The sequence below is a fragment of the Conger conger genome, chromosome 7 (assembly GCF_963514075.1).
Source record: "Conger conger chromosome 7, fConCon1.1, whole genome shotgun sequence".
In the NCBI taxonomy this organism is placed as follows: domain Eukaryota; kingdom Metazoa; phylum Chordata; class Actinopteri; order Anguilliformes; family Congridae; genus Conger; species Conger conger.
Window position 1 is genome coordinate 21617342 of NC_083766.1, and position 24136 is coordinate 21641477.

Consider the following 24136-nt stretch of genomic DNA (forward strand, 5'->3'; position numbering starts at 1 on the left):
TTGGTGGACATTTTGTTGTCCGCTGGGGCAATGTTCGGTTTGTGTAATGATCTGCTCTGGGCCTGTGGCTCTAGCCAGGCTCTTTAGAGCTGCAACAAAAGGCTTTTGTTAAACATTTACCTGATTCAGATAGTCACCACCGCTTGTAGCTGGTGATGGTGGACATTTTATACAACGGTTACCACTTTTATCTTTCAAAATTTCACAAAAGAAAGACAAGACAAACACTTCCGCTGAACAGTAGGCTTGTTTATTGGTTGCTAAGCAACAATATTGCTAACATTAGAAAGCAGTGATGTTTCCCCACTGCACTAGCTAAGTAACGGTATTGCTAATGTTAGCTAGCAATAGTGTATCCCCACTGCACTAACGTTAGCTAACTTGCTAGTTTACGTTACACCTGATGACACTGATACACAAGTCATTTGTCTTTGTGGTAGATGTTTATCTACTGTCAGATAACATGCAGTTAATGAAATAATTCATAGCGTCGTTATGAGTCATCATCTGCTTCGCCAAGGTTTGGTGGTCTTGCTGGTATTTCAATCTGAGGATGTTGCCTTCGTTGTATTTTTTCGTTCCTATCCTACTCCTTTACAAATCCCCAAGGTCATAGGGCTCTTTAAAATCACTCATTTTGTTTTACTTAGGCTACTAGCGGCAAAATGATGATGACGTGAGGTTAATTTCGGCTACAAAGTAGTTCGATCTGGAGCCGCGGTGGCGCAATGGCTAAGATGCAGCGGACTTGCGGTTGCAGTTCGCTGCAGTTGCACATTGAGGACTGAGGTTTGATTCCCAGTCCTGCCAAAAGCCATGCCTCCAGAGGGAGGGACTTTGCAGGGAAAAAAGATAACGGTGATCTACAAATGCAGAGTAATATCAAAAGATGTGTGAACATTGTTTTTAGCCGTGGATATTGGTGAGTGAGTGTTTGCAATCACTCCACAATAAATAAATGATGAAATTATTTTGTTTTTATTATTTTTTTTGAAAATACACCTTGTGTACTGTATGTATACTGAGTGAAACTCCCATTGCATTATGTGCTATTTAATAGCACCCTCTGTGCTATTGAATGGAAAATTCTGTGCAAATATTTTAGGTGATAATAGCACTGTGAAAAGCGGACTGAATTGGGCAGTAATGGATCAGATTGGATAATTTGCTTTGCTGCGGAGCTGAACAGTTGCTGAAGTGGTTCAGCGATCTGATGTGTTTCAGTGGGATGATTGTATTGTGTGAAGGCACTCCTGATGGGCACAGCTCAGAAATACATTGTTGGCAGTTGAACATTTCAATATAACTGCCTTAGAGACAAACTGGTGTCCCTACCACTGTGTGTGTGTGTGTGTGTGTGTGTGTGTGATTGTGTGAGTGTTTGCGTGTGTGAGTGACTGTTTGTGTCAAACCAGCAAAGCAGTGACTGAAAAGGTCTTCACAGAGTTCAGAGATGAAGTTCAACAGATGGGTTCATATCCAAAGAATGCTGCTGCAAACATTTAACTTGCAAATAAGTAAAATGACTTATTCATTCTCTATAGAAAATCCTGAACATTCATTCATTCATTATCCTAACCCGCTTATCCTGATCAGGGTCGCTGGAGCCTATCCCAGCATACATTTGGCGAAAGGCAGGAATACACCCTGGACAGGTCGCCAGTCCATCGCAGGGCACACACACCATTCACTCACACACTCATACCCACGGGCAATTTAGACTCTCCAATCAGCCTAACCTGCATGTCTTTGGACTGTGGGAGGAAACCGGAGTACCCGGAGGAAACCCACGCAAACACAGGGAGAACATGCAAACTCCACACAGAGAGGCCCCGGCCGATGGGGATTCAAACCCAGGACCTCCTTGCTGTGAGGCGGCAGTGCTACCCACTGCACCATCCGTGCCACCTATAGAAAATCCAATTGCTATAAATAGATAGATAGTTTACAGTGATTAAAGTTGATAAAACAGGATAAAACTTCCAGAAAAAAGGGCTATGTAAGCTATTTAATGTTATTCTTACATAGATGTATATTATTCTTTGACGTGTGTTGTATAAAAGCGGTTTTATAGATTATCTGTCAGGCACCAGAACAACAAATCCAGTTGCGAAACCACAGACGAAGTAAAAAAAGTCCAAAAACAGCAGGTCAAATCAGAACAGAAGGGTAATCCAGAAAACAGAATCGTAAACAAAACAGGTTGAAACACAGGCGATCAGACAGAAATAAATAGTGTAGAGTATGGCTAAAGCACATGGCAATATGGCAACGAGTCTAGCAAACAGAGGGGTATATATACACATATAATGAAGGGGTAATACAATCAGGTGTGTGAAACAATCAGGAAGTTAGACGCAGGTGAAATAAATGAATGGAGTGACTGAACTAACAGACAGACTACGGTGAGCACAGAAGGTAACGAGACACGAAGACGCGAGGACTTAAACAAAATAACAGAAAACACAGAACCTGACATCGACAAGGCCCAAGTTCTTATCTTTGTTGTATTCTTAGTGCTTAACTGAACTTCCTTCTAGGGTCTTTCAGCGCACTTGTCCCTGGCTATGGGTATGCACTTTGTTATACGGCGCTCTGGAAAAGAGTGTCTGCCAAATGGCTGTAATGTAATGTCATGTAAAATAGCATTACACACGGACCTCCGGACTTCCACTGTGTTTGGCTCGTTTGTCAGCGGCTCCGATATGCATGGCGCTTGATCAGCTCGTTCAGGTGCAGTCGGGAGCATTCCTTCACACAAACACCTCTACGGAGATGGCAGACGGGGCATCTGAGGCTGGAGGAAAGGGGGCCATTGATATTCTGTGTGAACAGCCCTGTCAGGGGAAATGAAAGCCTGACTGAATGAAAGGGAGAATTACAGAGACCGCCCTGCTGTGTGTGCCTCACTGTGGCCTTTTCAGGGTGGCGGAACCAGTACTGTGGCAGAGGTAGCTGCTGTGTGCAGGTGTGTGTGTGTGTGTGCCTGAGTGGGAGAGAGAGCGAGTGTGTCTGTGTGTGTGTGGGAGTGAGAGTGTGTGTGTGTGTGCGTGTGTGTGTGTTTGGGAGAGAGAGGGCGAGTGTGTGTGTGTGCAGGTGTGTGTGTGTGTGTGTGCCTGAGTGGGAGAGAGAGAGCGAGTGTGTCTGTGTGTGTGTCGGAGTGAGAGTGTGTGTGTGTGCGTGTGTGTGTGTTTGGGAGAGAGAGGGCGAGTGTGTGTGTGTGCAGGTGTGTGTGTGTGCCTGAGTGGGGGAGAGAGAGCGAGTGTGTCTGTGTGTGTGTGTGTGTGTGTGGGAGTGAGAGTATGTGTGTGCGTGTGTGTGTGTTTGGGAGAGAGAGGGCGAGTGTGTGTCTATGGGGGAGAGAGAGCATGGGTGTGTGTGTGTGTGTGTGTGTGAGAGAGAAAGAGCAAGAGAGTGTGTGTGTGTGCAGGAGAGAGAGAGAGGGAGAGAGAGCGAGAGTGTGTGTTTGTGTCTGTTAACTCGCTAGCTCGCTAACTCACTCGCTTTTTCCATTTTCCAGATGGTGATAATAAACAGGTATCCTTTTTCCTCAGAAAAAAACTGATAAGAAAAACCAGTCTTAAATGAATGGAATGTTACTCAGCTGACTGACAGCAATCAATCAATCAACCCGGCACTTTGGTAATGAGAGCTGATCTGCTGTTCACTCTTGCCACTGCACCAGCCATTCATTTTTATTGCAGGCTGTTTAACAGATACTGCCTGGCTGGTCGTTAACAGTCTGCAACAGCACAGGTCAATCACAGCTCGAAGCCTCAGGAGAGCAGTGCCCATCAATTCACAAACACATTACCACTGATAGTGCCCTATCTATCACCTATAATGGTCAGTTAGTTCAAATGTCACGCGTGATAGGCAACTGGAGACTGAGATTTCCACTCATCCCCCATATTCTCAGAAGACGTCTGTGGTCCACACCATCTCCCATACTAAGACAACATGAATATGCCATTGTTTTGGTTTTGTGCCATGCAATCATATTATTCTCAATGAACGGACTTTCTAAGTATTATTGACTATTATACACAATTTTGTGTTCTCAAAGAGTTATTTTACATACATTATATGGAAAAAAACCAAATTGAAAGCACGATTGCATTCGGCTCACAGTAGCTCTGTCGCCACTTTTCTTGGATCAAACCTTTTTCGCCGCTTTAGTTTCTCTTTGAAGCAGTGAATGGAGAAATGCATCTGTTCACACATTCAAGGCCAAGTATTTACTTTCCGTTGTGACTTTCTCTCACTAAAACAGCATTCCTGCTTTTCCTGCTCACCGATCTGGCTTAGCACACAGCCCTCTGGTGCACAGTCTCACAGAAATACAGCGTTCTACTTCATACACTCCCTGTGAGTCCACAGAAGAACCCTTTCTAGTTCAAGCGTTCTTTGAGAAATTACTCCATACAGAAATAAAACTTGTTCATCTGTGGAATCAAGCCACTTTCAGAACCCCTTTTTCTAGACTGTATGAGGGAGCTGCAGGCAGCCTGTACCCTAGTGACTAGATGCTTGACTTGGACCCAGAAGGTTGGTGGTTCAAGCCCCAATTTAGTTGCAATAAGATTGCAGCTGTTTGGCCCTTGAGCAAAACCATTAACCCTCCATTACTTTAAGGGGGGATTGTCCCCTGCTTAGTCTCATCATCCGTAAGTGGCTTTGAATAAAAGCATCGGCTAAATAACTGTGATGTAAAAAGATTTATCAGTCATTACCACCGATGGCTTTTTCGTTTTCCGCAGACCCAGAGTAAAGCCCCCAGAACAGCCCAAATAAGCCCGAGCAGCTTGTGTCTCGTGAGCCTTTTCCCGGAGAAGGAAGGAACAGACGTTAGGGCTCCGGTGTTGGAGCTGTACGCACTGTGCGGATGCCAGGGGTGGTGACCGCGTGCAGATTAATCTCAAATCCTCAACGCTGCCTGCGCAAACAGCAGCTTCAGCTCGGCATGAAGAAAGTCTGGGCTGGGTGGAGCGTAGCCAGCAGGGCTGCCTTCCCCTGGCTAAGGGCCGCCATTTTATTATTTCATTTGTATGGCGGCAGGTGAAATTACATTTTCTTAGTTCCATCTATGGTAGGCAGGTCAATTGTATTTAAATGTCTGCATTCATACATTTAAGCCTGGTATGTGATAGATTACATTGGTGAACATCCAATATCTAGAAAGGGTTTTTAATTGCCCTTTTTCTAAAGAAATTGTAGGAACATTGACAATCCTTACTTATGCTACTGAGAGATGGCAAAATTGGACAGACAGTATCTAATTAATGTTTGGATGCAACAATTATGCAGATTGCTGATTAGTTTGGGGCTTGAAGTCCCAACCCCAAATGAGCATTTTCTGACCACTTTTCAAGTAAAGTCAGCATCAGCTTCATTACACCAAAGGCGTTTGATTGTCTACCAATCAAGAGACCATTTTGTACCAATGCACTCAACATAATTTATTTTGGGAGGAGAGAGATAGAGTTACTGAACCAACTAAGACTGGCCACATGGGAACACATGGGAACACCCTACTATTAGCAGTAAAAGTGATTAACTTGAACAATTATTGTAAGACTGGACCTTGGCCTCTGTCAACGTGCAGATGGATTGGAGGTATATTTAACATACATACAGTCAGGTTAGGTGTACTCCTGCCATTGCCCTTGACCAAGGCACTGTGGCTGCCCACTGTTCCTAAGTAACAATGATGGGTAAAAAATTATTCCGCAGGTTTCAATAAAGTGTATCATATAATCTGAGCCAATATGCAGGATTACCCATCACTGAACCACAAACAGTAACTTTAGAGTCCAACTCAATGTTTCCAGGGGGAGTTTCCATCCATCCTGCCTGTCCATGATTCACAGATCTTCAGCCACCTTGCTGGAACTCTTCATTATTAATGCCGCAGCTCTTTAGCGATAGACTCACATTAATATTTCCCCTTCACTTCGGTACTCATGCATGACAACCAAGGCCGGCTCCATACTTTTGGTTGCCTGAGGCAAGATGTTCTTTGTAGGCCCCCTTTTGAGTTACAGTATATGTTTACCCGGGGATGGGGGATTGGGGGGGGTGCGATTGCAGGCATCGGGGGCCCTCCAGACACACGTGGCCCTAGGCGATTGCCGATGCCTAGAATGACAATGACAACACACATTTATTTCTTGTATATCATTCATATTGTTTTGAAAAATCATTCAAAAGTGGACAGCGGAGTCCACACCACAACTATAACATCAACGACCGCTACGTGAATGATAAAGCACTCACAGCCAACTAAAATCCATCCGAATTTACTAGCCAAGAGACGATTTACAGACCTTTATTGTTCATCAGCGTGGATTGTTATCATTATAGCTGTAGTTACAGTCCTTGGTGTGGATGGAGCTTTAGAGGGGCAGTCTGGCCGAAACAGACCCCAGATCAGTGGGTGCTCCTGACTCCAGTTGGGTTACCGTAAGAGGGGGCCCCCAGATTCCCCACCACAGACAAACGGATATGTTTGGTCAAGCCCCACAGATGGCGGTCACAGCACCCTTGACTCACGCTGCCAGTTAGCTTCTCACCCACTGACCGCCTCTCTGGGCCAGGGAAGAACAGAACGTTTCTTATTGTGTCCATGCACGTACTGTATGTACAAATTCAGAACTCCACTTCTAACCCCCGGAAACTGTTCTCTATTTTATCCTCTCTCCTCAGCGCACCTCAGTCCTCCTTCGCTGCTGGTGACTTTGCTGATTTTTTCGATGAGAAGGTCACAGACATCCGCAGAGCCTTTACAACCACCGCCCCCCTCTCTGTGCCCTTCCCCCCCTCTTGGCCCATCCCTTCCTTTCCCCCCTTACAGACTCTGATGTTTCTCGACTCCTGCTCTCCCACCGCCCTACAACCTGTGCCCTTGACCCTATCCCCTCTTCTCTTCTCCAGACTATCACACCTGAAATTCTCCCATTTGTCACCTCCCTTGTCAACTCCTCCCTGTCTTCTGGCTGTTTTCCAGCATCCTCCAAGAGGGCTCACCTTACTCCGCTGCTAAAAAAAGCCAACTCTGGATCCCTCCATCATCCAGAACTACCGCCCGGTATCTCTTCTTCCTTTTCTTTCTAAAACCATAGAATGAGCCGCTTCTAGTCAACTTTCTTCTTTCTTTTCTAACAACAACCTGCTAGACCCCTATCAGTCTGGCTTCAGATCGGGCCACTCGACAGAGACCGCGCTCCTCTCTGTCAGTGAATCACTCCATGCCGCATGAGCAGCCTCCCTCTCCTCTGTCCTCATTCTTCTAGATCTCTTCGACACTGTGGATCACTCCATCCTCCTGTCCGCCCTGTCAGCAACGGGCATCTGTGGCACAGCCCTGGTCTGGATTGAGTCCTACCTCTCTGGTCGCTCCTTCCAGGTTGCCTGGGCTGGTACGGTATCGACACCTCAGCCCCTTGCCACAGGAGTTCCCCAGGGCTCAGTCCTAGGCCCGCTTCTTTTTTCTCTCTACACTCGTTCCCTTGGCCATGTTATCACTGCACATGGGCCATCCTACCACTGCTATGCGGACGATACCCAACTCTTCATCTCGTTCCCACCATCTGATACACAGGTTTCAGCCTATATCTCTGCTTGCCTGAGTGACATCCAGAGCTGGATGGACAACCACCATCTAAAGCTCAACCCAGGTAAGACTGAAATGATATTCATCCCTGCTAATACCTCTCCCCATCTGGATCTCTCCATTTCCCTCGGGGATACCACACTTACACCATCACCCAGTGCAAGGAACCTCGGCGTGGTGATGGACAGCAGATTGTCCCTCTCCGAGAACATTGTGGCAGTGACCCGGTCATGCAGGTTCTTCCTATACAACATACGGAGAATCCGCCCCTTTCTCACCCCCTACTCGACCTAGCTCCTGGTCCAAGCGATGGTTCTGTCCCGCCTCGACTACTGCAATTCCCTCTTGGCTGGCCTCCCAGCGTCCGCCATCAGACCCCTCCAACTTATCCAGAATGCAGCAGCTTGTCTGGTCTTCAACCTTCCCAAATACTCACATGTCACCCCCCTGCTTACGTCCCTCCACTGGCTGCTTGTCATGGCTCGCATCAAATTCAAAACATTGGTGTTAGCCTTCCAAGCAGTTAAGGGGTCTTCCCCAGCTTACCTACAAAAAATCATGAGACCCTACACCCCTGCCTGACCTCTTCATTCGGCCTCCACAGGCCGCTTGGCACCTCCCCCTCTCCGAACTTCCACCTCACGCTCACGACTACTGTCTGTTCTGGCTCCACGGTGGTGGAATGAACTCCCCGTTGAGGTCAGAACTGTAGAATCTCTTCCCACCTTCAAGCGCAAACTGAAGACGCACCTCTTCAAGCAGCACCTCCCTACCTCCCTGTGAACCTTAATTGTTGTCTTTCTGTGATTTACTTTTTTGTGTATCGGTATTTTTAGTTTGGCTAGGTAAGCAGTGTTTGATTAGTTAAGTTTGGTCACTTTTGCTTTGTTGTTTGTTTGTTTATAAAAAAAAAGAATAGAAAATTCAAATGGTCCTGGTCCTGCCCTGGTCCTTATCCTTGTTGTACAGGTAGCAGTTGAAATTGTACTTCCCTCTAGGGTCTTTCAGCGCACTTATCCCTGGTTATGGATATGCACTTTTTTGTACGTCGCTCTGGATAAGAGCATCTGCCAAATGCCATTAATGTAATGTAATGTATGCTTGTGTGTGTATATTTGTTTGTATGTATGTTCATGCAGTATGTTTGTACAGTATGTATGTTTGTATGTATGTTCGTACAGTATGCATGTATGTATGTTCAAACAGTATGTATGTATGTATCTATGTTCGAACAGTATGTATGTGCACATATTTATGTATCTATACATATTATGCATTTATGCATATATTTATGTATGTACAGTATTTACCTTTTGCTCAGCAGGTGCCATATCCCGAGTGAACATTCTTTGAAATGTATTTTTTATTTATTAAGCTGGGTATGTTTACTGAAGTGTTGTTTTATTTATACATGCGCAGAGACAGAAATAGCACCCCAAATGCATAGTGAGTTTGAGCCGGGTCCAGGATGTAGTGTTTATGCGGGTAATTGCTCTCGGATTCACCCGAGCTGCGCTGGTGGTGTATACCCAAGGGAAGAAGCATTTGAACTCGCAGACTTTCAGTTATGACCCTAGTTCCCTTACCACTCAGGTCCTTAGCTGCTTCCGCTACACAGTTTACTGAGCACACTGCTGACCACAAAGTCACATTGCAGAAAGCACCGGCTTTCACACTGCCCATTACTGTGCATTATTTCACTACCACACTTCATTATACACTACCAAATTTCATTAGAATTTCATGATAATGTAATGGAAACCTAGTTTCACTCAATTCTTCAGGGTGAGTTCAGTTGGCAGAATGAGGGGGCATAAATGGAAATTGGCAAAGGATGAATTCTGCACAGATATGAGGAAGTATTTTTCTTTACATAGTCTCCGCTGGATTAGCTTGCCAGGACATGTAGTGGAGGCAGAAACACTGAGGGTTATCAAGACTCAGCTTGGTGTTGCTAAATACTATTTATTTATGTTGTGTTATGTTATGTAAGTTCAAACACTACAAAAGTAAATAAAAAAATAAAAATGAATTGTGACATATTTAAGGCCTGATTAGAAGGAATTAATTCCTTAGGAATTCCAAACATGTTTATATATTACCCAGAATATATTTAGTTGAGGGAAAGAACGCTTGGTGCTGTTTTTTCTTCTTCTTCTTCTTCTTCTTCTTGTCCTATCCACATATCTCAAAATTCTATTTCTAGTGTGTTCTGTGGAGTTGCCTAGCAACACATTTTTAATGTCTGCCACAACGGGCAATGTTGGCTCAGGCAGTAAAAGCAGTCGTCTGGCAGTCGGAGGGTTACCGGTTCAATCCCATCCTGGGTGTGTCGAAGTGTCCCTGAGCAAGACACCTAACCCCGAGTGCTCCTGACAAGCTGGTTGGTGCCCTGCCTGGTAGCTACTTGCTATTGGTCTGTGAATGGGTGAATGAGAAGCATCAATTGTACTGTGCTTTGGATAATGGTGCTACATAAATGCCTACCATTTACGTAACTTTGTGTGTATATATTGCTCATTCAATGCAGCAATTGAAACGAGGAGGACACTGATACAAGGAGTTTAAATCAATGGCGTGACATCAGATCAACTGAAGAGGAATGTGGTCTGTACCAATGGGTGTCTGTTATCCAGAATGACATGGGTAATGCAAGATACTCCTTTTGATTTGTTTTTGTGCTGGCTACAGTGTGGAATTGTGGGTAAGGAACTGGACTCGTAATGATATGGTTGCAGGTTTAATTCCCAGATATGGCATGTCTACTGTACTTTTTATTAATTATTCTGGGAAAGAATCAGCCATATGGCTTTAAAATATATTTCGAAAAAATACAGTCAATGGATGCTTACCTGACAATGTTGTATTTGAAGATAATAGTACTGCTATGAATGAAAACAAAAACAACAATACTAATAATACTACTACTATTACTACTACTACTACTACAACTAATAATAATATTAATAGATTGATTGAATGACAGACAGAAATATGAGTTGGAAAAGCATGTTATCTGCAGATCTGGATTGTCTCATTAATATTGCAGAGAGCTTGCTCTGGTTGGCATAGGGAAGGCAATTTATTTGGCTTAAAGTGGCATTGTAAGCCTACTGACTGGCCGTCCACACACTTTCATTAGCGTGGAGTCCCCTGGAGCTGCTTGACCCCAGAGCCCCCACCTGCTCCCCTGGTTCCCTCCCCTGTTTTATTATTGTTTCACTGCCACTTTGCCGTTAGCTGTGTTTTTTTTTTTTTTAAGCTTGTGATGAATGTAATAATAACCGCGGTTTGAGTTATGGCTGAACATGAGCAGAGCCTGGGGTAGATGTGGTAAGGAGCAGCGCTGGATAGCACTGTTGCCTCACAACAAGAAGGTCCTGGGTTTGAAACCCCGCCCGGGCCTCTCTGTGTGGAGTTTTCATCCGAGTTCTCCCCGTGTCTGTGTGGGTTTTCTTCCGGGTACTCCGATTTCCTCCCACAATCCAAAGACACGCAGGTTAGGGACTACAGATGAAAATGAGCTCATTAGCTAATTCTGGCGCATTGACATTGATGTGGAAACTGAAAATGTTGATTAACGTGCACTGTCCCTGATAAATAAATAAATATAAATGAATAAGACGTTGGTGGCGGGACGTTGGTGGCATGTTGAGGTGCGAGGTGAGGAGGGCCGTCACGCCGCTGAGGTCATGGCGAGAGCAAGACGCCTGGGGAGATTAAACGCTGCCGCTCCTGTGTGGGGCCCGAGCCAATGGGGCGCGTGGATCTTTGATCAGGCTTAACCTCGACTCTGATCTGTGGGGACTTAGCGCTGGCATTTACATTCTCCATGTCCACTGAGTGCTGGCAGATCTTTGGAGGTAACAGCTGAGGGATTCCTGCCACACACAGCCCTTCTGGGGCTTCTCTGCATGCCTGTGACTGGGCCAAGTCAGATTTTCACTGCAGATACTAATATAAAAATAAAATAAATAAAGTAACACAAAACATTCATTAACAAGTAATCTACTAAAGGCAAAGAGAAGAGTTATGGGATGAAGATACGGTTATGATCAGATGCAACAATTATCCTATACTCCAGAGGCTGGGATTTTATTTTACATTTTAGTCATTTGGCAGACGCTTTTAATCCAAAGCGACTTACAAGTGCATAGGTTCTTCCACAAGTCAAAGCATCACATCCATAACTAGGAAAATACACATGAAATGCTATTCTAAACATATAGTCATCATAAGAGCAATTTTGGGGGTTAGACAAGGAGGATAGGGATATCAGAAAGGGGGGGCGGGGGAAATCAGGAGGGAGGACTAAGGTAGAGTTTGAAAAGGTGTGTTTTGAGTCCGCGTCGAAATAGGGGGAGGGATAGGGAGAGGGATTCTGCTGTCCTGACAGTGGTAGGCAAGTCATTCCACCACTGAGGAACCAGAACGTAAAACAGGCGTGAACGTGCAGCTCGACCGCCAGGTGCACGTAGAGAGGGATGAATAGAGGTTGTAATACTGGTGGCTGAAGACTGGGTTGAAGTCCCTCAGGGTGACGGCAGGAGTGGTCTACTCTGTCCTTTGCAGAATGGCCGGGCGCGTGGTTGAGTACTGCCCTTTGGCTGGTCCGTCTTCCCAGCAAGGGTTATGCTGAGGCTGGTTTAGGTTTTCCACTGAAACCAATGCCTTGGCCTCAGGTCATCTTCAGAGGTCGGCAGAGTCTTCCATCGTGAGCAGTGGAGCGAGTTGCCTCATTGCTAATGCAAGTCCATCTGGGTGAAGCCTCTTACTGTATAATGAAGGGTTCATTACAAGGACAAGGCCTGGCTTTTCTTTGGCCTGGAGTTTTAGAGATCAGAGCTACTGTAGCTCACACAACAAACTCCCAAAAGTCTCTGCTCCTGCACCCATTGACAGCATCCCCAGTTCTAGCTTGTTGGGGCTCTGATCCAACTGTGCTGATTTGTTCAGTGTGAATAGAAAGCCACTCCCACAACCATAGGTGTTTATCAGTACTGCAGGATAGTCTGTGTATCTTAGATGGAGGCTGGTTCCATTGCATTACATTGCATGCTGACACTTTTATCCAAAGTGACTTGCAGTTGATTAGACTAAGCAGAGGCCAATTCCCCCTGGAGCATGTGAGGTTAAGGGTCTTGCTCCGGGACCCAACAGCTGCACTGATCTTATTGCGGTTGCACCAGGGCTTCAACCACCAACCTTCTAGCACCTTAGCCACTAGGCTATAGGCTGTTCCCTTTCTTTGTGTGGGTACTTACTCCCATTCCAAAGACATGCCAATGGGGCAATACATCTCCCCAAAAAATCCATTCACAGATGGCAGTGCCAGTTCCTTTGTTAAAGGAGATTAAATGGAAAAAGTGAGTGTTGATTCCTAGTTCAGCAGTGAAGGCAATGCGCGTAGGCTAGAGCTGAGTGTCGATGGGTTCACACTTTACTCTTGTTAAGTGTCTGTGTGCCTTATTTCCTTGAGGTGCAAGACGTAAGATCACGTGGGGTTTGTGAACAACGCATATGTCATTCCTAAACATAGCGAGCACTCATGTCTCAGCCCAGATTAGACAGAGCGTTAAGGGTGTTTAAACCAGGATAGGAGACCTGTGAGTGGAGGGTCACTGTGGAGCAAACTCTTTTTTTGATGCAGTGATATTCCTGCTGTGTTTGTGAATTTCTACATTGACCTGGTTTTGACTCTGTAGAACAAAGCTTTGGTGCCTAACCTCACACAATGTGTTATTCGTGGCATTTTACATCAAGTTAATATACATTCCCTGATGTAAAATCCAGCTATGCCAGCCTAAATAGCTTGAAAATTGAGCTGGTCATTAGCTGGGTATGAGCTGGCCAACCAGCTAGTGCTGATGACTTGTCTGAGCTGGTCAACAAGCTACCAGCATAGCTTGAGCTGGTCAAACTATGTCAAGCTGAGAGCTGGTCTGAACTGGGCAATCAGCTAAACCATGTCAAGCTCGGAGCTGGTCAGAACTGGTCAACCAGCTGCCAGCTGTTTCAAAAACCTAGCTTGAGCTGTTTTTTTCAGCATGACTGTAAACATAATTCTGGGTCACTTTAAGCAGGAGTATGAGCATAAACAACGTTTAATTTACCATTGAGCTCTAAACCTCTGTGCATGTTTTTGTCATATGAGGAATAGTCAGGAAAAATAATCAGGAAATGTGTTTCTTCACTTTCAGATCACCAGAAGCTGGACAGAGAGGCCAGGATCTGCAGGCTGCTGAAGCATCCCAACATTGGTGAGTCCTATTGGCCTACTCCTAATCACCTCACCATAAGCACCAGCCTGATAAGGAATTCCTGCAAGGAATAGGCCAACCCATGGCATTGGCAATGGTAATATAAAAAATGCAATACAAAAAAAAAACACAACAGAGTAGTGTAGTACTAGTCCCCATTCAAATGTAGTCCAGAGGAATGATTCAGAGGCAGCTGTTGATGGGTGTTCTGAGCCACTTGAAGACGCAAGATGGAGGGGTTCTGCTGTTAGGCGTGTCACATCTTGATCTGGAGAAGGTAGGTAGGTGGCAGGCTTTTCTTAGCTTCTCCCATGTTAAATAATGCAGCCTCGCTCAACCATCACAGACATGAACAGCTGCATTATTCATCCAAGGTTATTTTCAACATTCTTTTCTAATGGAGAGAAAGAGAGAAGAGAGAGAAGGAGGGAGGTTAGTTTTAGGCAAGTCAATGTAATATAGTTATTTTATTGTCTTTCTTGGCAATCTTCTCTCTAACTAGTTTACATTCTTTAGATAGATAGAGAGATAGAGAGAGATAGAGAGAGCGAGAGCAGTGATCTGTTTATCATTCTGTTGAAAGAGGCTAAATTCTTTCCCAGTGACTGGAGGTGTTGATCAAGGTCAAAATGCACCCACATGTATCCAGAAGCTGCTACCAATGTGTTCTATGACTTGGCTCTGCCGTACTGTACATTTCACTGCCTGAGATGCTAGCAAAAGGTTGCCAGACCTGACTCTCCCTGATCAGGAGCAGACATCCTAGGATTCTGTCTCAGGGAGGTTCTTGGTGTGATGCAGTGGTGATGCATCGCAGCTCTGTCCGTAAATTCGACTTACAGTTTTGTGATCGTTGTTTGCACCAAGCCACTGTGTGACAAAACAACGTATATGTAGTGTGAAGTCAGACGGTCAAATTATAGATATGAGTAAGAAAGTAACTTAAATGAAAGGAGTAAATCCTTTTTCAGGCTTCATTCCAGGAGATCTCAGAACTGGTTTAAGTTTGGAGACTAAGACGAGATAATGTCAATATTGTTCTCCTGAAACCATTGGGTGACTACTGACTGCCCTTTAGATACCCATGACAGGAAACAGATGTTTTTTGGTGCAGTGAAGATGGCCACTCAATGCCATTAAGTAGATATTTACTGCACATAAACATTGTCATCTTTGGGTATTAGTGCCCCATTACTGCCAATTAAATAGACAAATTCACTCAAGTGTGTATGAATATATGCAAGTAAGAGTATTGCATCCTTTTTTGGAGATATTACGTGTTGCATTAATTTATACACATTCCAGATTTTTAAAAATAAAATTTTCCACACTCATTTATTTCCACTACTATGCCTTTCCACCACAATGCCATGAAATTACACCTGTCACACTGACGAATCTCTGAGCGAGGAAAAGTGCAGCATGAAAGGTTTCGGCGGGGAGGAAATTGCAGTTCGAACCACACTGAATGACAGTGGCAATGACAAAAAAGAGTTGGAACGGCCATTTAACAATGCCGCGATGACACAGCATATATACGTCACACGCACCGAGACAGATCAGCAGATATGTTTAACCAGAACATGGATGAGGAGGAGGGTCGGGGAGGTGAAGGAGAGGTCAAGATGGAGAGATAGAGGGGTGAAGAAGAGCTAGAGGAGGGGGAAACAATGGAGAGGTGAAGAGAAGAGAGGGGAGAGGGAACAAAAGGAGACAGAACAAAGAAGAGGTGGACGTTCAAATTGAGTGAAGGAGTGGTGGATGGTTGAAAAGTACAGGAGAGGTAAAGAAGAGGCAGAGTAGGAAATGTCTTATTTGTTATTTACCTGACAATTTTATCCAAAGTGACAGTTGATAATCCCCCCTTAAGTAATGTGAGGTTAAAGACCTTGCTCAAGGGCCCAACAGCTGCACAGATTTTATTGTGGCTACACTCAGGCTTGAACCACCAACTTTCAAAGCCCCAGTCATGCACCTTAGCCACATGGCTACAGGCTGCCACATACAGACAGGCTGATCAGTTAAATGAGTGAAACATTCATATAGCAGACACTGTATCTTCACAGTCCACACTAACCATCTCCTTGTCATCAGTAGTGCAACAAGAGGAGTATCAAAATGAAATGTTAATTCTAATTAAATTAAAATGAGTCACGGCTTACTTTGATTAGAAGTTATCAAAGGCGTATGCTTCAGTGCCATTTATAATGAACACAATGGGGGAAATTCAACCTCCTTGGATTTAAGATTGGATGAGAACAAAATGAAACAGTTCAGAGAGAAAAGACAAAGCTAGCAAGTCAATGGCAAGGAAAAATATCATTAAGAAAACCGATGTAGAAAAACGTTTGATGAATGTTGTAATGAGATCTTGATTAACACTGGTTTGATTATTGATTGTGATCTTAAACTGGCGGCAGCTACAAAATTATAGTAGCCTATTAAATGGTAAAATATACTGTAAGCCTGATTCCAATCAAAGGGATGTTAGCAATCAATCCCCAAGCACTGATTTTTACAAAGGTAAATATTTAAGAGCTCCAAATGATGTCCTTTCCTGATACTTTCCTACCTCTGAGTTTCTTCCATATTTTACAATGTAATAATTTATTTACTTTTTGTGATTTTGGAATAGCCTGTAACGTGAACATCATGATGTAAACTTGCTTCCCAAACTAGTTGAATCCTTAAATGAGAATCTCTGCTTCTAAACAGGAAGGGGAATTGGTCTACTGCTTCACCGTTAACTTCTGGATGAGTGATTCATATAATTATCTTCCCCTGAAAAGAGCCTAATCATTTTAACTAGCGCAAGTAGACACATGGGATGCCTGTACTTGAAACTGACGCAGCCAATGTGCAGAAACTGCACTGGGAGTTCCTCTACTTAGCTGAAAAGAAGGTATCATTACAGACAGCATATAATTACATATATTTAAACAGTACTTAAAAATCAAATCAAATGTAATCTAATTTATTTGCATAGCGCACATGACAAACTTTTGTCAGGATACGCTTTGCGGTGGACCCTGGCCTAAACGCCCAGGAAAGAAAGCCCCTGGCGATGGTGGTCAGGAGGAGCACTATGGATTGGACAGAAAGGTAGAAACCTGGGGAGGAACCAGCCTCTGGTAGGGGGGAGGCAGGGGGGGGGTCCTTGAACAGCGTTGCGCTGATAACAGCAAATGTCAGATGCACAGTTCTGTGGCGCGGTAGTTGTGCAGCTCAGCTGGTGGACCTCCGTGGTGAAAAGAAGAGCCATCTCCATGGCCTTCTTGTAAGGGGAATGCGTGAACGCAACCTAAAATAGGTACATGGAATAAATAAATACATGGTCACACTTTACATTAAGGTTCCTGAATTTGAATTAACTAATGTAGTTATTAACATGAATTAATGATATACAAATACATTAACAGAGCTGTACAGATTAACTTCTCAGAAGTAGTTAGTTAACAACTGCATTAGTTCATGCCAGTTAATGGAACCTTATTGTGAAGTGTTAGAAATGCATAAGTCTTAATTGATTCACTCCTTTTCTCCTGCCTGAAGACTCTTTACATTATTGGCATTTGGCAGACGCTCTTATCCAGAGCGACATATGTTAAACATCCTATGTAGTATACTCAGCCACAGCACCTATGCCTGTATTTTGTACTTGGAACATACTGGCCAGCCATCTTCTATTTCCTCTGAAAATGTTTTTTGCTTCCACCCTCTGACATCACGGAGTTTGAGTGACATCAGTTGCAGCTCAGACCTGCTATTGTTCCAGCGGCATCATCATAAATCGGCAAGCTTTAGTTTGAGTGATGTCATCATTGGCAGCTAAAATCTGCATTAGTTCCAGTGAAATCATCAGGAGATCAGAACAAAATTAGCTCTGTGAACATAGCCAGCAGCTGTCTGGAAAATGCCCTTAGTTCCAGCGATATATTTTCTGCGGTCTTTGGTGCAGTGCATCTTGGGGCAACTGCGCTCTGGAAACCTCATTGTCAGTCAACAAAGTTTCATACATACTGTGCAGCATATTATTTGGTTTTGATTTAAGTCAAAGCAGCAGGAGTATGTGAACTGAGTGATAAGCTCAGGCAGCGTATTTGTTATCATAACTGTAGCAAGTGACACTATCTTCAAATTGTATTATCACACATTGCATTGTATTAAGGTTTAGGTTTTGAATTGAGACTGGTTCTTCTTAAATTGCACAGATTGGAAACATAATTTCATTGACTTTTCCAAGCTGAAACCAGAGGGTCTAATGAATCTGGTAATGAAAGATTATGGATTTCTCAATCACATGACAGGCTCTCTCCCCATGCACTCGGATTAGCAGTTGAAACTGTAGCCCATAGGTCCATTAGTGGTGCCGAACTGCTGTCAGCTGCGTAGGGGTTTTATACTCTGGAAGATATGAAGAAGGATCGCACTCACTTGCCATCAGCAATGATACTTTGGTGCATTGAAATCCAAGTTGATCCACTGATATCCTTTCACTTACACATTGTCAGAGTTAAAGGTTTGGTTTGCTTGGCTTGTTTCGCCTCATACAAACATACACACATGCATAGCAAAATATAATAATTGGCTATGTTTAATAAATAATACAAATATTTTAATTGTTACGAAACGTATCCTATGGATATGGGCTGGTATCTGTTACACTTCACCTGTTTTTATTATAGTTAAAATTCATTTTTTGTATTATAAGATAGAGAAAAAAGAAAGGGAAAACAAAGACTAGGCAAAAAGGTATCTACTAATGCCAGAATATGCAATCCTTATTTTAATGTATTATCCCCTAACTGAGGGGGGAGGGGGGTTACAATGATAAATATAAGCTTTTTATCTTGGTTGCCAGGCAATAGGACTTTCTCTTATGCATTGCACTTCTGAATATCCAGTACAAGAAGATGATTGCACCATTAATAACAAGCTTCAAGTGATTTTGGAAAGTGACATAAAGCAATATCCACATTAACTCTAATATTGGGTTTCTCGCGTAATAAAATTCAGCCATATGTGTGTTTTGATTCATAATAGAGATTAATGAATGTACAAGGCATCAATTTAGGCATCCAGTGATTGCAGTAATCATTGGTAAACTGTGCAACGAATGTGGCCAGTTATGGAATTAAGTTTAATTTGATGATCTTGTTGATAAGAATGCAGGTGTCGTAACCAAGGATGTCAAAACTTATCCCATGACTGCTGCTGTACAGGTTTTTGTTCTAAGCAGTAAACATCTAATTCAATGAATGAACTAATTATAGTCTTCAATCAAATTGATGCTGAGTTAAAACAAACTACCACTCACACTGGCACTGGGATAACATTGAAGACCCCTGTGGTAATTGAATGATTAATTTAGTCGATTAACGTACAACAACATACTTACCAAGTGGCTTGAGAAAGCCATCCATCAACATCAACAGGACAGACCTACAAGTGGAAAAAAATAAATAAAAAATCTAACTTTCAGATAAATGTACATACTTTCTTTTCAAATAATCTTTTGGAGTTTATTTTATTATTGCTCAACTAGTTAATATTTAGTTTTAGGAACAATTCCAAAATTGTATTTTGTTATGAGTCAAAGCTAATGACGGATGCTTGTTTACTCTATGCCTCTAACTGGTTGAAAAAACCCCCATTAGTGAAGTCCTTTAGTACAAAAATAAAATGAAAAAAAGTTTGGGTCTTCGTTATCTGGCCTTTAGTATGAATTGTTGGTTTAAGTTGTAAACTTTAATTTCATTAGTGTAACTCATTGGAACTCAATTTTTGTAATTTTTTGTAATTTTATGGCCTGTGGTGTTTAACCCCTTAGGTCTCACTGGCCCACGTCCAGTGTTGTTCATTGGCTCCATTGTGTTTCTAAGCACACCAGCCATAGCTACAATAATCTGTATCCAGTCAAAAACAGAAAATCTTTTCAGTGAGAAAAAAAGCTTCCCCTTCACAATGTTTAAGCTTCTGTAACTTGGTTTTAGTTATATGTGCAGTAATTCTGACTCATAGAAAGCTAATCCAAAAGGGTTACCTTTCAGAAAAGGCCTGTAGTCAAAAGGGTTCAAGAACAGAAACCATTTTATTTATTATTTAACCATATTATTATTGATTGATTGATTTTTTAAATTGGGATTCCAAACCTACGTATGTACTATACCAGCACTACTCAGTGTCTGCAAGCATTTGCTGCCTTCGACACTGTGGATCACTCCATCCTCCTGTCTGCCCTGTCAGCAACGGGCATCTGTGGCACAGCCCTGGACTGGATTGAGTCCTACCTCTCTGGTCGCTCCTTCTAGGTTGCCTGGGCTGGTTCGGTATCGACACCTCGGCCCCTCGCCACAGGTGTTCCCCAGGGCTCAGTCCTTGGCCCACTTCTTTTTTCTCTTTACACTCGCTCCCTTGGCCCTGTGATCACTGCACATGGGCTATCCTACCACTGCTACGCGGACAATATTCAACTCTTCGTCTCGTTCCCGCCGTCTGATACGCAGGTTTCAGCCCGTATCTCTGCTTGCCTGAGGGACATCCAGAGCTGGATGGACAACCACCATCTAAAGCTCAACCCAGGTAAAACTGAAATGATATTCATCCCTGCTAATACCTCTCCCCATCTGGATCTCTCCATTTCCCTCGGGGATACCACACTCACGCCGTCACCCAGTGCAAGGAACCTCGGCGTGGTGATGGACAGCAGACTGTCCCTTTCCGAGAACATTGCGGCGGTGACCCGGTCTTGCAGGTTCTTCCTATACAACATACGGAGAATCCGCCCCTTTCTCACCCCTTACTCGACCCAGCTCCTGGTCCAAGCGATGGTTCTGTCCCGCCTGGACTACTGCAATTCCCTCTTGGCTGGCCTCCCAGCGTCCACCATCAGACCCCTCCAACTCATCCAGAATGCAGCAGCTCGTCTGGTCTTCAACCTTCCCAAATACTCACACGTCACCCCCCTGCTTACTTCCCTCCACTGGCTGCCTGTCATGGCTCGCATCAAATTCAAAACATTGGTGCTAGCCTTCCAAGCAGTTAAAGGGTCTTCCCCAGCTTATCTGCAAAAAATCATCAGACCCTACACCCCTGCCAGACCTCTTCGTTCAGCCTCCACAGGCCGCTTGGCACCTCCCCCTCTCCGAACCTCCACCTCACGCTCACGACTACTGTCTGTTCTGGCTCCACGGTGGTGGAACGAACTCCCCGTTGAGGTCAGAACTATAGAATCTCTCCCCACCTTCAAGCGCAAGCTGAAGACACACCTCTTCAAGCAGCACCTCTCCCCATCCCTCCCTACCTCACTGTGAACCTTAATTGTTGTCTCTGTGACTTGCTTTGTGTATCGGTATTTTTAGTTGGCTAGGTAAGCAGTGTTCGGATAGTTAACTTTGGTCACTTTTGCTGTTTGTTTGTTTGTTCAAACAAAAAAAAAAAAAAAAAGAAAAAAAAAAAGGCCCTTGTCCTTATCTTTGTTGTACAGGTAGCAGTTGAAATTGTACTTCCCTCTAGGGTCTTTCAGCGAACTTATCCCTGGTTATGGGTATGCACTTTGTTGTACGTCGCTCTGGATAAGAGCGTCTGCCAAATGCCAATAATGTAATGTAATGTAATGTAATGCTCCAGTCATGCACTACACCACCTGATTTCACTAATTAGCTTATTATCTGAACCAAGCAGGTCAAATAATGAGTAAAATCAGGTGGCGTAACGCACGGGAGGAACAAATACCAGCAGACACTGCAGCCTGCAGGATGTGGTGCTGAGTAGCACTGTACTATACTATGTATGTGGCTCTGGATAAGGGAAACTCATGAACACTTATATGTAAATTTAAACTCCACGATAAATCAATATGGCATCTCATTTGCTGATCTGGTATGCTATAGACCAGGGGTGTCAAACTGAATCCCCAGGGGGCCACAGTGTCTGCGGGTTTTTGCGGTTTCCTTTCAATCAGCTGCCAATTAAGGCCAATTAAGGCCTTGAGAACAAGGTGTGTGGATACTTTAACCAATCAGTGACTTGAATGAACCCAGAATACCCCAAAAACCAGCAGACACTACGGCCCTCCAGGACTGGAGTTTGACACCTGTGCTATAGACATTCATTTTCGGACCATTGATCAGGAACTCACTTCCAACCTAACCGGGCATGTATCCTGCCTGCTAACCAGCCAACTCCTCCAGCCTCTGCCTTTCCAGATATACTCACTCCCACCAACCTCCGACTGTGAAGTAATCATTACTCTTTTTGCCAGCACTTGCTAGCATTTTTAGCTAGCACTTTTTGGGTGACCATGGCATGAGGCTTGAAGTGTTGAAATGGAGTATTCATTATAAATGCACTTTTTTGATTGACAAATAGCTCAATCATACCATTTTTTAAGGCTTGTTTTACATGATCTGTTTATGCAGCTCAATATTTACCAAAGCAGCTCATATTAAGTGCTTTGCTGAAGGATATAATGGCAGAGCAGTGTGATAGGAATGCAATACATTCATTGTTATTATTATTATTATTATTATTATTATTATTATTATGTGCATTGTGATAAGACTGTAGGACAGTGGAGAGATTAAACCCAAAGGAAATGGAGGAAATGAATGCTAAAAACCATGAATGCAATGCTCAAATAAAATTGGCTGTTTCTGGTTTATGTAATTCATAAGGCGTTGCTATGGACTGTTGTTGGCAGGTGAAGGAATCTAAAACTGCAGTCTTCCTCTTGTTCTTTCCATCCTCTGCACCCACACATAGCCGCACACGTGTGCTTGCAGAGTGAACACACGCCCACACACACACGCACAGGGCTCTGCAATGCTTCTCACACTGGGGAGGTGGGGGGGAGGGGTGGGTGGGTAGAGGGCTCCACGGACACGCAGATCTGTTCTCCAGCACTGAGAATATGACGTATACTACGTACTGTAAATGCTGTGTACATCATTTGTCCCATACTGTACATACCCAGCAGTCCCCACACGTATTCATCGGTCCCTGCGAGTCTGCATGTCCCCACTTGTCTTAATGAGCCTAAATGATCTGCATTCAACGGCTTTTACACACTCTCAGAAATAAAGGGCTGAAAAGTGCCTAAAAAGGTACCAATGCTTGTCGCTGGGGCGGTACCCTACTGTACCCCTAGCCAGCAGTATATAATTAATTTGTACCTTTTATGCTTGGAAAACACTTGGAGAATACTCATTTGCACCCAAAGAGAAAATTACTGTACTTTCTGGGTAGATTTGGAAAATGTAATCCGTGAATAACAAAAATGTACCTCCACTGTCACTTTTTCTGACAGTGCAGGACAAAAAAGGAAAAAGAAACTTCCTTCCTTAGGCCTTGTTATGAAACTGATTGATTAAACAATTGGCACACTATTTAATTCACCGTTTCCCAAGAATATGTCCCGAGTGTTGTTGCAGCTGAAACGCTTGTACTATACGTATAGTACTGTATATAGCATGCCTGTGACAAAGATTAGATCTGAAGGTCCTGTCAGATCTGATTTGTCTGAAGTCTGAAGCTCACATATCATGTTGATTTTTATTTATTCCAGTCATACAATCATTAAGCAGAGAGAAGATGGTGTGCAATGAGTATTTTTTCATGCAGCATTACAATTATTTACACCAAGACACAACAAATATTCATCTGTGTTTACTTGATGGATATGGCAGTAAGACAATGATACAAAGCACATTAAGTTAATTAACCAAGTAATGATTAATTGGCCACAGAATTACTGACGGAATGGCTACCTCAGTCTCCAGACTTGAGCCCAACTGAATATTTGTTGATTTGAAGAACACAGTCCACAGGAACAGATCAAATGTTCTGAAGGATTTTCTGCTTTCTGTTTAATAAATATATCAATGGAATGGAAAGGTCTCCCCAAATTCCCTACTCTCATAAAACACTACTGAAGATGGCCCAGTAATGCTATTCTTTAGAAGAGAGTACAGAAAGTACTGAAAATAGGGCAGGCCTCAAACTCGTATCCTGGTAGGGCTACAGTCTCTGCTGTTTCGTTATGTGTTCCTGCATTAACGTGCTTAATTTTATCATTGATTGGCTAAAGAATCCCCTTGTTTCCAAGGTCTAAATTGGCCGCGGATTGAACGGAAATTACAGAAATCCAGCAGATACTGCTGCCATCCACGACTGGAGTCCCCAGGTCTAATACTGGACTGAATTAACTCATCATTCTTATATTTGTATGAAGGTTGATTCATTTACCCAAGTGTATGAAAATTTT

At 43.5% G+C, this 24136-nt stretch overlaps 1 protein-coding gene across 3 annotated transcripts in view; it reads left to right on the top strand.

The window, feature by feature from the left end:
- The window catches only part of LOC133133959 (calcium/calmodulin-dependent protein kinase type II subunit alpha), an 88626-nt gene that overhangs the window by 19652 nt on the left and 44838 nt on the right, over positions 1 to 24136 (top strand). For all 3 annotated transcript variants that reach the window (XM_061250278.1, XM_061250279.1, XM_061250281.1), the window contains exon 3: positions 13813 to 13872. In XM_061250278.1, coding sequence (XP_061106262.1) covers positions 13813 to 13872 — 60 coding nt within the window. The remainder of the gene's footprint in view (positions 1 to 13812; positions 13873 to 24136) is intronic.